Source organism: Perissodus microlepis, chromosome 19 (genome assembly GCF_051167445.1).
Source record: "Perissodus microlepis isolate ML-2025 ecotype Zambia chromosome 19, ASM5116744v1, whole genome shotgun sequence".
Lineage (NCBI taxonomy): Eukaryota > Metazoa > Chordata > Actinopteri > Cichliformes > Cichlidae > Perissodus > Perissodus microlepis.
The window spans coordinates 27,737,473-27,750,482 of record NC_140479.1 but is presented as its reverse complement, the minus strand read 5'-3'; the positions used below and the strand labels follow the sequence as shown (position 1 = coordinate 27,750,482).

General features: G+C 43.9%; 1 protein-coding gene across 16 annotated transcripts in view; it reads left to right on the top strand.

Moving 5' to 3' along the window:
• The window catches only part of LOC146366235 (ryanodine receptor 3), a 115,714-nt gene that overhangs the window by 35,523 nt on the left and 67,181 nt on the right, over window positions 1–13,010 (top strand). For all 16 annotated transcript variants that reach the window (XM_084915098.1, XM_084915106.1, XM_084915109.1 and 13 more), the window contains 13 exons: window positions 977–1,076; window positions 1,406–1,499; window positions 2,302–2,376; window positions 2,838–2,994; window positions 3,566–3,730; window positions 4,117–4,238; window positions 5,029–5,209; window positions 5,995–6,130; window positions 7,557–7,652; window positions 7,956–8,074; window positions 9,858–9,991; window positions 10,281–10,522; window positions 10,783–10,975. In XM_084915098.1, coding sequence (XP_084771224.1) covers window positions 977–1,076; window positions 1,406–1,499; window positions 2,302–2,376; window positions 2,838–2,994; window positions 3,566–3,730; window positions 4,117–4,238; window positions 5,029–5,209; window positions 5,995–6,130; window positions 7,557–7,652; window positions 7,956–8,074; window positions 9,858–9,991; window positions 10,281–10,522; window positions 10,783–10,975 — 1,814 coding nt within the window. The remainder of the gene's footprint in view (window positions 1–976; window positions 1,077–1,405; window positions 1,500–2,301; window positions 2,377–2,837; window positions 2,995–3,565; window positions 3,731–4,116; window positions 4,239–5,028; window positions 5,210–5,994; window positions 6,131–7,556; window positions 7,653–7,955; window positions 8,075–9,857; window positions 9,992–10,280; window positions 10,523–10,782; window positions 10,976–13,010) is intronic.

Here is a 13,010-nt window from a genome sequence, read left to right as displayed (position 1 = left end):
TTTTCCCCCCTCCGGATGACTGCAAAAATGCATACAATTACATTAAGCAAAATTTGATCTGCACTGCATCACATCTGATCTCTGGGGGGGATTATGATTTCTTTGCTTCCAGTGCCTTTTCAAATCAAGCTCCTACGTAATCATTCTGGTCACGCCCAAACATTCCTCTCCTCTGCAGCTATGATTCTAACTTTTTCAGCAGCGGGTAACTTTCACTTTTAGACTAACTTTGCCCACTGAGCACACGGACTAACCCTGGGTAACATGTTCTCCATGATCCGTGAAGTTTGTGACAGCAGCCAGGCGGTGCTTACAGCCCCACGGCAGTTGGGGACACGGACAGATGACCACTATCGCCTTACAGTCAGCAATGCCAATCTGGTAGTCTGTCCCAGCTGTCACACACACTGTGGTATGTGGAGACACACAAGCACTGAGGGGGCTGCAGGAGACTCTGGGGAAGGAGGATGATCAGGACACAGCTGCCACAAAATTTGTTTTTTGGATGCACAAACACTGTGGAAACCACACACACACACACACACACACACACACACACACACACACACACACACACACACACACACACACACACTCTCTCTCTACATTATAATCTGTTTGTGTATCCCTGAGCGCTCATCGATAAATTGGAGTCTTCTTCTGCATCAGTGGTAATAGACTTTCAAGCTCCAACTGACAACTCATCATCCTTTTCAAGTCGAATCAATACAATCATGCATTACAAACCCAGCTGCAGGGTCACAAGCCAGTTCACTCCTAGTGTCGATCCCAAGGTCACATAAATGGGGGAGGTCACGTCAGGTAGGGCATCTGATGTGAAGTTTTTGCCAAATCAAACATGTGGCTCGTAAAGATGTAGATACATTGCTGATTGCTCATAAGATCACAGTGCTGTCACTTGCATATTTCTGTAGTTGTACACAAAAGTGAAAGCTGGATGTGCTCTTTCCTGCAGCATTTATCCATCTCAAGTGGCAACATCCAGGTGGATGCTTCCTTCATGCAGACTCTGTGGAACGTCCATCCCATCTGCTCTGGTAGCAACATAGAAGAAGGTAGAGACTTTACATAATCATTTGATATACCTTCAGGTAAAAAAGAGAGACAAATATACTTGAAGACAGTGTTGTGATGAATTTTGCAGCCCATATAATTTGACTGATACCAGACATCTGGCCCAGTATCTGCTGATACTGCATATTCAGTCAAATCCAGGTGACAGTGGCTAAATTTGCAACGAGTTTAATGTTTCTAACTGTATTTAAAAATGGGTAAAACACTTAAATATGGCAGTTAAACACTTAAACCTCTGTGATATGGATTGTCTATTTTTCCTGATTTCATCTCTGAGATGCCAAATCTTTTCTTTGTCCTTCTCCAATAGGATACCTGTTAGGTGGTCACGTGATGCGGCTGTTCCACGGACACGACGAGGTTGTTACAATCCCGGGATCAGACCAGAGTGAAGAGCAGCAGAGGTGCCTAACACAGCATCGCAGGGGCAAAGCTAAAGTAGTTACACAGCACATGAGAAGCTAATGGAGCTGCCAGCCCTCTGTTTCCACCACGCTCTGTGACCAGTGTAACCCCCGCCCCCCTCCCCATGGGAGCCAAAATGGCTGCGGTGTTATTTTTACCTACAGTATAGCTGCTTGGTGCCAACTCACATAAGGCAGAGCGCTGAATAATGGCACACTGGGCCCGAAGTGGGTCAAAACAGCGGGCACTACACGGGCCCGTACACATTCAGCCAGGTGCCAAAAGATGTGTGCGTCTTCCTCTGCGATACACACGATGTGCACACAGTTTCTATTTTTAGACCGGAGCGTGGCAAATATGGGGGCAGGATTAGATTTAATTCTAATTTCTAGCTTTGGCTTTTACTCCTTGATATTTCACAGATGGAGCGTGCTTTTTAGAGGTCTCACATTGTTCTGGGGCAGATCAAACGCACTCCAAACTGTCACCAAGGGGGCGATGAGCGATTTCTTTTATCTTGGGACCTAGTTACCCATATCACTGAGAGACGGCGTAGCTGCGAGTTATCGGGACTCGTCTGTGTTTGAAGGATGTGACGCCGCAGTCGGCAGAGTAAAAACAGCCTGTGTGTACCGTGCGTGCTTATGTGCCAAAGTCAAACATCTTGTCTGTGAATATCGGTGTGACAAATGAGAGGAGAGAGGGCCGGGATGAATGACCTTGAGAGTGTCCGTGGCAGCTAGACAGTTAAAGCATCTGCCCACGCACACGCACACGCTCATGCTTCTCTCTCATCCTCAGGATAGTCAACTATGAGACGGGTAAAGCTGGTGCCAAGGCGAGGTCCTTGTGGAGGCTGGAGCCACTCCGAATCAGGTGGTTTTGTGTTTCATGTGATCTTTTATCTGTTGCCTTTCGTCCTGTAACTCTCTCCTTTGTTTTTGTTTAATTCATCGCTGTCCTTTCCACCTTTCTTTTCTGTCTTATGTTCATTGTTTCCATTTTATCTGTTCTCCTTTCCTCACTGCTGCACTTTGGCCTCTGCCTTATCCCCTCTTTCTCTTTCCCTCTGTCTTTGCTGCCGTTCCCCTTTGATTTCTACCATGTTTTTGATGCTGTTGTGTTTAGACTTTCCTGTTTCCTAAAAAGAAAAAAAAAAGGTGCATGATTACAAAAATGTTTTCATCCGTTTCCAACTGATTCAATTCATATCTACTAGACAATTAACAGCTGGCAGCAGTTTTTTTTAGATCAGCTAATTAGCAAATCTCCCTGGGTTTGTGAACTGAACATTTTTGTGTATGCTTAATATTAATGTGCGGTTGCGGCGTTGACAGCTGGAGCGGGAGCCACATCCGCTGGGGTCAGCCCTTCCGGCTACGGCACCTGACCACCGGTCACTACCTGGCTCTAACGGAGGACAGGGGGCTGGTGCTTCAGGATCGGGAGAGGTCTGACACCGTTGCAACGGCCTTCTGCTTCAGAGCCTCTAAGGTAAGGACACACACCCGACACATGCACACAGAAAACTGTTTGCACTTGACTTCCCACTGTTCCTCAAGGTGATCTGCATCATACAGGATCAGCCACACCCTTTCCCATTTAAACACCAGCAAGAAGGCTTTATGAAGGATCACCTATTAACCTTTTACGAATGAACTGCCAAATATCCTTGGGCTGGAAAATCACAGCTTTTTCAAGGACAATGAAAATTGCAAGACTTATTGGACGAGCGAAAACTACACCATTGAGGTTAATTTAGCTGAACTTGCCGACTCTAACTGAAGCGACCGTTTAACTACTCCGTTCAATAGAGTTTCTTGAAATGAATAGTGATGCTGAACCAATTACTGACCCCCTTCCAATGTGGATCTGAAGCATGTCTTGCAGAATATGTTAAGCAGCTGACTTGATTTACATTATTTACGTCTAATCCTAAAAGCAAAACAAATACAGCCTTCTTGCTTGTGATGGGTGGAGAGCTTTAAGTTGTAGATGCGGCTAATATTTGGTCGTGGTTTGATTAAGAACAAATCTGGGTCTCTTTTCCTTCCCTTCTGTGCAGGAGAAGCTGGAGCAGAGCCCCAAGCGCGACATCGAGGGAATGGGAGTGGCTGAGATTAAATACGGGGACTCGATCTGCTTCATCATGCACGTGGCCGCGGGTCTCTGGCTCTCCTACCAGGCGCCCGATGTCAAATCTGCTCGTCTGGGTCCCCTCAAGAGAAGAGTGAGTGGCGACATACGCGAGCGCACACCGCTCTGTCTTTAGATGCAAGGCACATGCAGAAAACAAGGAGCATTAATAAATAAATCACACTCCTTGAGTGGATAATTATTTCGAGAGTAATGAGTTGATTGAGTTAAGATGATCCTCTGTTAGTTTGCATCTCATATCTCTGCCTCTGCTAAATATAGACCTCGTCTCCTGGCTACTGTTGCAGAAGCGGTGTGCGTGCGGCATGTAAACACAGCCAGGTGGCCTGTAGTGTCAGCACCTGTGTTCCAGACACTGTGGCTCAGTGCATTCTCCTCCTTCATTTCTTTACTCATTTCTTTATATCGTCTCATGGCAATGTTTCTCGCCCTTTTCTCGCCCTGTGGCGTCCTCTCAAGGCATGCCTGCATTCTGAAGGTCACATGGATGACGGATTGACCCTCCAGCGCTGTCAGCACGAGGAGTCCCGCGCCGCGCGCATCATCCGCAACACCACGCTTCTCTTTAAGCGATTCATCAGGTACGCTACATGTTGACAAAACGGTGCCGTTGCTCACTTCAGCACACAGGGACGTGATTGCACAAATTAGCCAATTAAACCAAATTGCAGCCCACATTTGTCTTTCGCCACTTTATTAGGGTAATCTGCAAAATGTCCTGTCAGTGGGACAAGTTTCATAAGCACCCACGTTGATGATGGTTTAGCGTAATTACGCCTGATGATAAAGACATTCCAACATCGGCAAATTATATCTGAAGGCTATTTTTGAAGCCCACAGACTCATAGGTGCGATATAACTCGTGATGTAACGTTTCAAAGTACAGAGGGGCCTGTGGGTTTTGTCTGAGTGGGGTGCCAGTGCCCCATACAGTTCACTCAGTGGACCAGCCACATGTTTCCAAATAGAAATGCAGTGGCATCACTGCTATGTGTGGTGAGCTATGAAGCACATACGTGGATGCTTCGATAGCCTGTATTTGTTATCAGAGGGCTTGCTGTCTCCTGGGTCAGACTTAGGGGCAGGAATATGTCAGCCCCCACCATCACCACCACCACACACACACCGCTCCCATGCATAGGACTAGAGCTATTTTTAGCTGGCCAGCGGAAATCAGCATTTCAGCATGAATGAACCGTTGGGTTAAACATCGTGTTAGTCATCACTGCCTCTCCTCAAGTCTGTTCAACTTCCCAGTCGTCGTATCTTTAGCAATGGTTTGTTTCCTCGAATGAATGAGAGAATTTGAGAAACGACAAGTGGTGTTAAATGTGTGATTGAGTGTTTTTTCTTTCTGTCTACTTCTCCCAGAGACCTGGATTGTCTGGGTGTTAAGAACAGGGCACTGGTCGCTCTGCCCGTGGAGGAGGTGCTCCAAACCCTTAATGACCTCATCACTTATTTCCAGCTCCCCGATGCCGAGCTGGAGCACGAAGAAAGGCAGATCAAGCTGCGCTCGCTCAAAAACAGACAGAACCTCTTCAAGCAGGAAGTGAGTTCATCCATCAAGGAAGGTTTAGTAAAAACAGCTCGCGAGGCAGTCAGGCAGAGCAGCAAAAGAATTTCAACGTGGTTGCAATTGGGACACTTTTAGTGAATGAGTGCACGTGTGATTAAGCTAGCAGTAGTGGTAAACTTGCAGAAGTAGGTGAAAAAGCGAAACCAATTGATTCTGTGTGGTTTGTTTCAATGGCATCCTGTATTTGGACGCACTTTATATGACGGTGTCAGCAGTTTTCCTGAGGCTGGCATGAGCGCACTGAGCTTTCTGCTAAGCTTCTAAGCTCTAAATTGCTTTCATCAATTATAAAATGTCAACAGCCTCGCTGAGGGACCCTATGATGTCACCCACTGAAAAGCAGGTTAAATCTTACGGGATACAACAGCATAATTGTGTCAAAATGTCTTTGAGAGACCATAAAATAAGAGACTTGATTGCAGTATATCTGAAGATTATCGACACATACAGTATTGATTTTTGCAAATTACATGTATTTTAAGGATTTTTTAATCTTATTTACCTTTCTATGGGGGACTAAAGGAGCACATTTCTATCTTAATTCTAATCCCGAAGGTCAGCTTGTCACAATAACTGGAACACTTTCTATTTAGCATATCAGATCTCAGGTATTTCAAGTCTGTAGAATAAACCAGTACAAGACCATCATGAAGCTGCATTGCACTAACTGAAAACTGGGGGCAGATTTCATCAAAGGAAGCTCTTATACCAGTGACATGTGGTGGGTCATGTAACATGTGTCAGTGCCTCTTTTTTAGGGCATGCTGACTCTGGTGTCCAACTGTATTGACCGACTGAACGTCTATAACAGCGCCGCACATTTTGGGGAGTGCGCGGGCTTGGAGGCTGGAGCGGCCTGGAAAGACATTCTCAACCTGCTGTATGAGCTGCTGGGTGAGATGCTGGTCTTAACTGCACACACACAAATACACACACAGACAGACAGACACACAGACGTACACACAGACTCACTGCCAACTGCAATTAATCTTAAAATTGAACGTTCAGATTCACATTTGCACACTGACACACAGGATGCGGCAGATGGCCCTAACTGAGCCTGATTCTGCCAGAGGTTTCTTCCTCTTTAAAAGTGCGTTCTTCCTTCCCACTGTCTCCAGATGGTTGATCACAGCGGTTTTCTCCACATAATTTTAGGCTCTTTGCATCACAGTATAAAGCACCTTTCTGTGACTGTTGCTGTGAATTGATGCTGTATAAATAAAACTGAATTGAACTGAACTGAATTGAAGACACATGAACCATAAATACACTTTTCTAATACTCCAAAAACAAAACTAAACAAAACAGACAAACACATTGTTGCAGAAAAGGCTCGGTGGCATGCAGCCCAATGCCAGGGCATCAACCCAACAACATCAGTCATCTCAGACACACACACACACACACACACACACATAGAGTGTTTGGGTATTTCCCACTGACCTCATTTCTTTTTAGCTGCCTAATGTCAATTTTCATCTCTGTCCTCTCAGTTCTCTGTTTTGTTTTGCTCTCTGTGTTCCTACTGCCCAGTGTCATCACCCCTCCTTTTCAAATTCACTATAACCTCTTGCACTGCATCCATATGCTCCGTCATATATAGGACGTATCTCAGTAAAATGACCTGGCAGGAAAAAGCTTTTTTTTTTTTGCTTCCCTCCTCTCTGTCTGTATATCCTGCCATCTTCCATCTGATGAGTACAATGTTTGTCTCGACTGTTATTTCAGCAGCTTTCACATAAAAAGATCCATTTACGAGCAGAAAATTGTGAGCAGGCACGATTTTCTTCCTGTCATGTTTGAAATGAGTTTCATTCTTAAGCTGAGATAGCCCGTATGTAGAGTTTACCTTTCATCTCGCCACACTGAAGCCCTCTCTGCCCTCCAAGGATGTCCTTCACGCTCTTATTTACACTGACTTCACCTGCTGGCTCATATTAGTGTTCTAGTCACATCTCTCTTTCTCTGTTCCCCTTCCCCCTTCTTCACACACCTGGCTGAGCGCAGTGCTAAGTGGATTTGGGATGCCTCCCTCCTTTCTTCTTTGTCTCCCTGCATCGGATGACCCTGTTTTTTTTCATGCTAGGACATACATGTGGGTGTGTTTGTCCTCATATGTTTATGTCTGGTCCCACCTTCTCTCTAAGGCATCTTCTAAAACTAATATGTTTAAGAGTGTCAAAGCACAATGTCTTCCTTAACCGGCTTTGGGCATGAATTCAAAGTGTTCATCTTTGCGTGACATTGTTTTTCTGTTGTGTAAGACGTCACATTAAGCAATACGCTGACTCGTGCACACTTTCCTCGTGTCCTGCAGCTGCATTAATCCGAGGAAACCGTAACAACTGCACGCAGTTCTCCAACAACCTGGACTGGCTGGTGAGCAAGCTGGAGAGACTGGAGTCTTCTTCAGGTACACTCATTAGCATTCTGACACATACACATGAGCCTGCAGTGAAACAGCACTGTGAGACAGCTTTTGTGCAACATCGCAAAACTATTAAAATTCTTTAACAGGTACGGGAGTCTTTTTTTGAAAGGTGACACTGTTGGCAGAAATCATGGGAATAGCGGCTTTTGCTTTTTAAATGTGCAGTAAGGAGTGTACCAGCAGGGTTTTCTGTTGCTCTGTGCGGACAGAATGCGTCTTTGACGAGTGTCCTTTGGTGTGTCTTTTGCGAGTGTTAAGTAATTGATGAATTTTGTGGCTGTGCAGGGATTCTGGAAGTTCTGCACTGCATTTTAATCGAGAGCCCCGAGGCGCTCAATATCATCCAGAAAGGACACATTAAATCCATCATATCGCTGCTGTACAAGCATGGACGCAACCACAAGGTAAGCAGTAAGGAGCGCTGCTATGTAAGTGTTGTTGCTACACGGTGAAATACACATCTGGGTTGTGCACATGTTGAAAAATAACTATGCAATACAAAGAACAGCAATTCATGTTAAGAAAAAGCGTAACACTTTATAATACGGCCCGTGACTGCAATGAAATTGAATTTTTATGTGAATTTTATTTGAAACTACAAGAAAAAATACCTTTAAAATTTGCAGGTCTGTGTGACCTTCATGATGATGGAGCCAAGTCTAACTAATTTTGTTTTCCTTTCACAATCACTGTTCACACATAAAGGGACTGTTTACTTTCCTGTAGTACACTTGGGACATTAGGCGAGGTTAAACCACTCCATACCCACCAAAATGTACAGCACACTTATAATGTAAGATGGGGAAATATTGGTTGTTTTTCCACAAAATTACCAAGAAATTACTTAAAATTACTTACAATGGAATTTGTGTCTCATTTTCTTTATAATAAAATATGGTTTAGAGCAGGGGTAGGGGAACTCCTGGCCTCGAGTGTCGGTGTCCTGCAGGTTTTAGATGTGTCCTTCATCCAACACGGCTGATTCAAATGGCTAAATTACCTCCTCAACATGTCTTGAAGTTCTCCAGAGGCCTGGTAATGAACTAATCATTTGACTCAGGTGTGTTGACCAAGGGTGAGAGCTAAAACCTGCAGGACACTGGCACTTGAGGCCTGGAGTTGCCTACCCATGGTTTAGACTGATTCAAATTGCTTACAGTATAATTATTGCTTTGTTCCCTGTAGAAACCTGACTTGTTACCCAATTTTTTTGTGCAAGTAGTTGTTGGCAAGTATAATTAAACTAAAATTTCAAATAAAATACATTGAAATTAGATTTATTCAAAAAGTAATACCAGAATTTTTTTTTTAAAAACCCCAATAAAAGCATAAAGGAATAATGTGATGTTTTCTTCGTTTGTTTATGTGTCTGTACGGTGAATATGTCACAGTAACATGCAACCAATTGAAGTTGTCTTATGACTTTGTGAAGTCTTCACTGGCTGCACAACAAATTACTCCTGGCTAAGAAGTGCACTAGAACAAAGCATTCAAATAAAAACTGCAAATTATGTTTGAACTTGGTGTTTAATATTTTTTTCAACAGTTGAAGCACACGATATGTGAACTTCACAGGTGCTTGTGTACCTAACTTGGAAAGAGCAACACTCTTTGCCACAGTCTCCATGCTAAGCTGACAATCTGCTGGCTATTAGATGTACATACTGTACAGATGAGTGGGGTTCTTCTTGTTGAGACGGCTCCTGGAGCTTTTCGTAGCCGTGTGCCCCTAACACGAAACAGTCTGTTTAACAGTGAAATAAGATCAGGAGCCGGCCTGGGTCGTAAATCAGCCCGACTGTACCGTTTTGCAGTGGAAGCAGGAGAAAAAGGTCAATGCTAAAGCGTAGGTGTTCTATGCTGTCACCCTTGGCTGAGCATCCTGGCCCATTTAGTTCTACAGCTTTGTTAAGCTAACATCAAAAGGGTATTATTTAACATGTTTTTGTACCCAATAACAATCGCAGAGTAATTATGCAGTGGTTGCATATAAAGGGACTGTCCCTCCGGCAGCATCCTGGACAGTGAAATATAATTAGTCATTTTCAGAAAGGTGCAGATGCACATCTGGGGTATAATAGGGAAAAGGAAGTAAACGTGTTATTATTAGTGAGTGTTAAGTACTTTTATGGTCTTCCATTAGATGGTGTTGCTTATTATCCCTACCTCCTTCACCTTCTTTTTTAGATACTAGATGTGCTCTGTTCACTGTGTGTGTGTAATGGCGTAGCTGTGCGAACCAATCAGAACCTCATCTGCGATCACTTGCTGCCCAAGAGAGATCTGCTGTTGCAAACCCAGCTGGTCAATGATGTCCAGAGGTTAGAGAGCCATTTATTTATCTTGCTATCGTTCTCCTCCTTGCTTCTCTGATAACTCAGCCCACAGTTATTTCTCTAGAGTCTAAAGCTTCCTTTCAATTTATTAATCTGGTGAGGATCTTTTGTGAAATCATTATATGTTTTTTAATCTCTTGGTTTTTTTTTTATCTTAGTAGTTAAATAACTTTGTATGGAATGTTGCAATTTGCTTTTTTTAAGTAAAAAGTACAATATTGTAATTAAAAATGTAACTCTCTGGTGGTGATGTCACATTGCATTTCTTTGCCAGCATGAGACCGAACATCTTCCTGGGCGTGAGTGAAGGCTCGGCTCAGTACAAGAAGTGGTACTATGAACTCATGATCGACCAGGTGGACCACTTTGTGACCAGCGAGCCCTCCCACCTCAGAATCGGCTGGGCGAACACAAAAGGCTATGCACCCTACCCGGGAGGAGGAGAGGGCTGGGGTGGTAATGGAGTTGGTGATGATCTCTACTCGTACGGCTTTGATGGACTCCACCTCTGGTCAGGTGGGTGGGACAAGCCGGTGTCTGGAGTAACTAATGCATTAGAAGATGAGCAGTAACCCTGGGTACAGCCAAGTTGTGTCTAGACAGAACCAGTGCCCTGCAGGGACGATCTCCTTGCCCAGAGTGTGTGTCGCTGTGTGCAAATGTGTGTATCCAACAGTATGTGTGTGTGTGAGAGAGGGAGGTAGAGGTGTGATTTGTGCCAGCACAACTCACTAGGTCGTATTTCACATAGCAGTTTGTGCGTGTGTCCCGATCAGGTCGTATCCCACGGGCGGTTGCGTCCATGAACCAGCACATTCTGACCTCAGAGGACGTGGTGAGCTGCTGCCTGGACCTTGGAGCCCCCAGCATATCCTTCAGGATCAACGGACAGCCCGTCCAGGGCATGTTTGAAAATTTCAACACAGACGGACTCTTCTTCCCTGTTGTCAGTTTCTCTGCAGGTGTCAAGTGAGTGTGTATTTTTTCTGTTCATATGCTTTGTTAGACGTTAACAGGCACGCTGCAATTCCTGGATGAAACAGAAAAAAACAAAACTCATATTTATATATTCTAAAAATTCTATCTTTATATTCTGACTTTCATTTTGTCTTCGAGGCTTTTAGATTAGACGCGGCTTAAAAAACAGGAAAAAAATTCTGTTTCCATGGTGACCACTGATAGTGTGATTGATGTGACTTGAAAATGGAATTTCAAGCTCCAGCAGTTTTCCCACAATTCCATGATCGACTCCGACTTTGAAGAGCACAGTAGCCTTTTGCCACGTTTCCTCTGAGACACCTGCCACAATGTTTGGTCATGTTAAATATTAGAAAATGAATTTATTTAAAAAAATATAAAAAAAAATGTCAGAGTTCAATCATCATTCATTTAAAAAAAAAAAGTGGTTCATCTGTGTGGCTGAGAAAAGGAAAGAAAAAGGCATAACGCTCCGCTTGATTTCCCCGTCTTTCAAATCATTTTCATGCATTCTTTTCCACAAATTATGTCACTTTTAATAGCATCATTGTTCTCACACTGTCTTTATTATCTGACGTGCAGAAAAGATTAATTGAACAATGTGTGTTACTGACCCAGTTGTTACGCTGGTTAACAGAAGTTAGATAAGGAGTTTATTACCACTCACACACACGCTCATGTGCCAACATGCTGCATGAGAATTGCTTGAAATATTAAACAGTTCCTTTTTAAGGGATTTTTTTTTTTTGTGACAGCTTGCTGTTACTTTGCACCTGGTGCTAAATTGGAGCAAGTGGAGGATTGGTTGTTCCTGTTAGGTTAAAGGTTAAAGGTTAAATGTATTTATGTAACACGTTTAAAACAGAGTTGACCAAAGAACAAAGATAAGTGATTAGACAACTAATGATTCATTGGCCCCTTCAAGAGGTCACTGGTCAGTTTCGTGGGTTTTTTTTTGTTAGTCTTTGCTGTTGATTGGAAGCCTAAATAACCTTTTAGATCATGAAATATGTTTCTTATTTTACAAGCGTTTCATCTTCGGTCAATGCATTCTACACTCAGAAACACTGAGCCATACTAAGGATTGGCATGGACTCAGAAAATGCGCTCAGATGGGAGTTTGTGTGTATCAAGTGTTTATTTTGAAGTTGGCGAATAAGCATATCTAATGTGGAAGCTGTGGGACTGAGCGTGCGCATGTGAGGTCTGGGGAGGAGGAGGAACAGAGTTAGCAATGGTTCAACCGGAGGTCGTGATTTGTGGACTGGATTGTGGAACCTGGAAATGGTCTTATTTGAGTGGGAGGTGCTTTAGAGCAGCAGGCTAGTTTCCACAGTAGGGTGGATCGGTGGAGAGTGGGCAGGCAGGTGAGCAGGTGAGTTCCTGAAGCGGGCACATGTGGCTGAAAGGTTTTCACAACTCTGGAGTTCAAGAAATTCCAGAGAGACACATGATTCAATAGTGCATGAGATTGGTGACTAAAAAGAGTGGAGAGACTTAGAATCGCAAGTTCTACATCAGCCCAGCACACCTGGTAAAGGTGTGACAAGAACAAACCAGACAGGGGACGAGTCCTGATGCCAACCTCACAGCTTATAATAACAAAGAGGTTCAACATGCAAAGACCCTTGAGCTGCTTCATTATTACAGACCGAGTGAAAGAATCCAAATTGTCTACAATTTCATAAAACAGGCTGTTTGGAACGGACTCGTCCTTTTTAGTAGTTGAAGTGTTGTCAAGGTCTGATCTGACTCTTTAATTGGTCGGGTGATTGTACAGCTAACATTGTGTTGACCAGTCACAGCAGAGCGTGAGCGTGTGGAAGCTTGGAATTGGCCCAGTGAACAGGGTGAACGTCTCCATGGACTTAAACGTGCCAGAACATGACAGCCACACATCCTCAGTGCTTAATAATTGAGGGCCGCAGTGAGAATGAGCTTGGTTGCGTCACTGCTACTACTTGAACTGCTATTTTGAGCAGCCTCGAGAGACGGTTTTCACAGCGAAGGTCTAAGAAATGTTTTT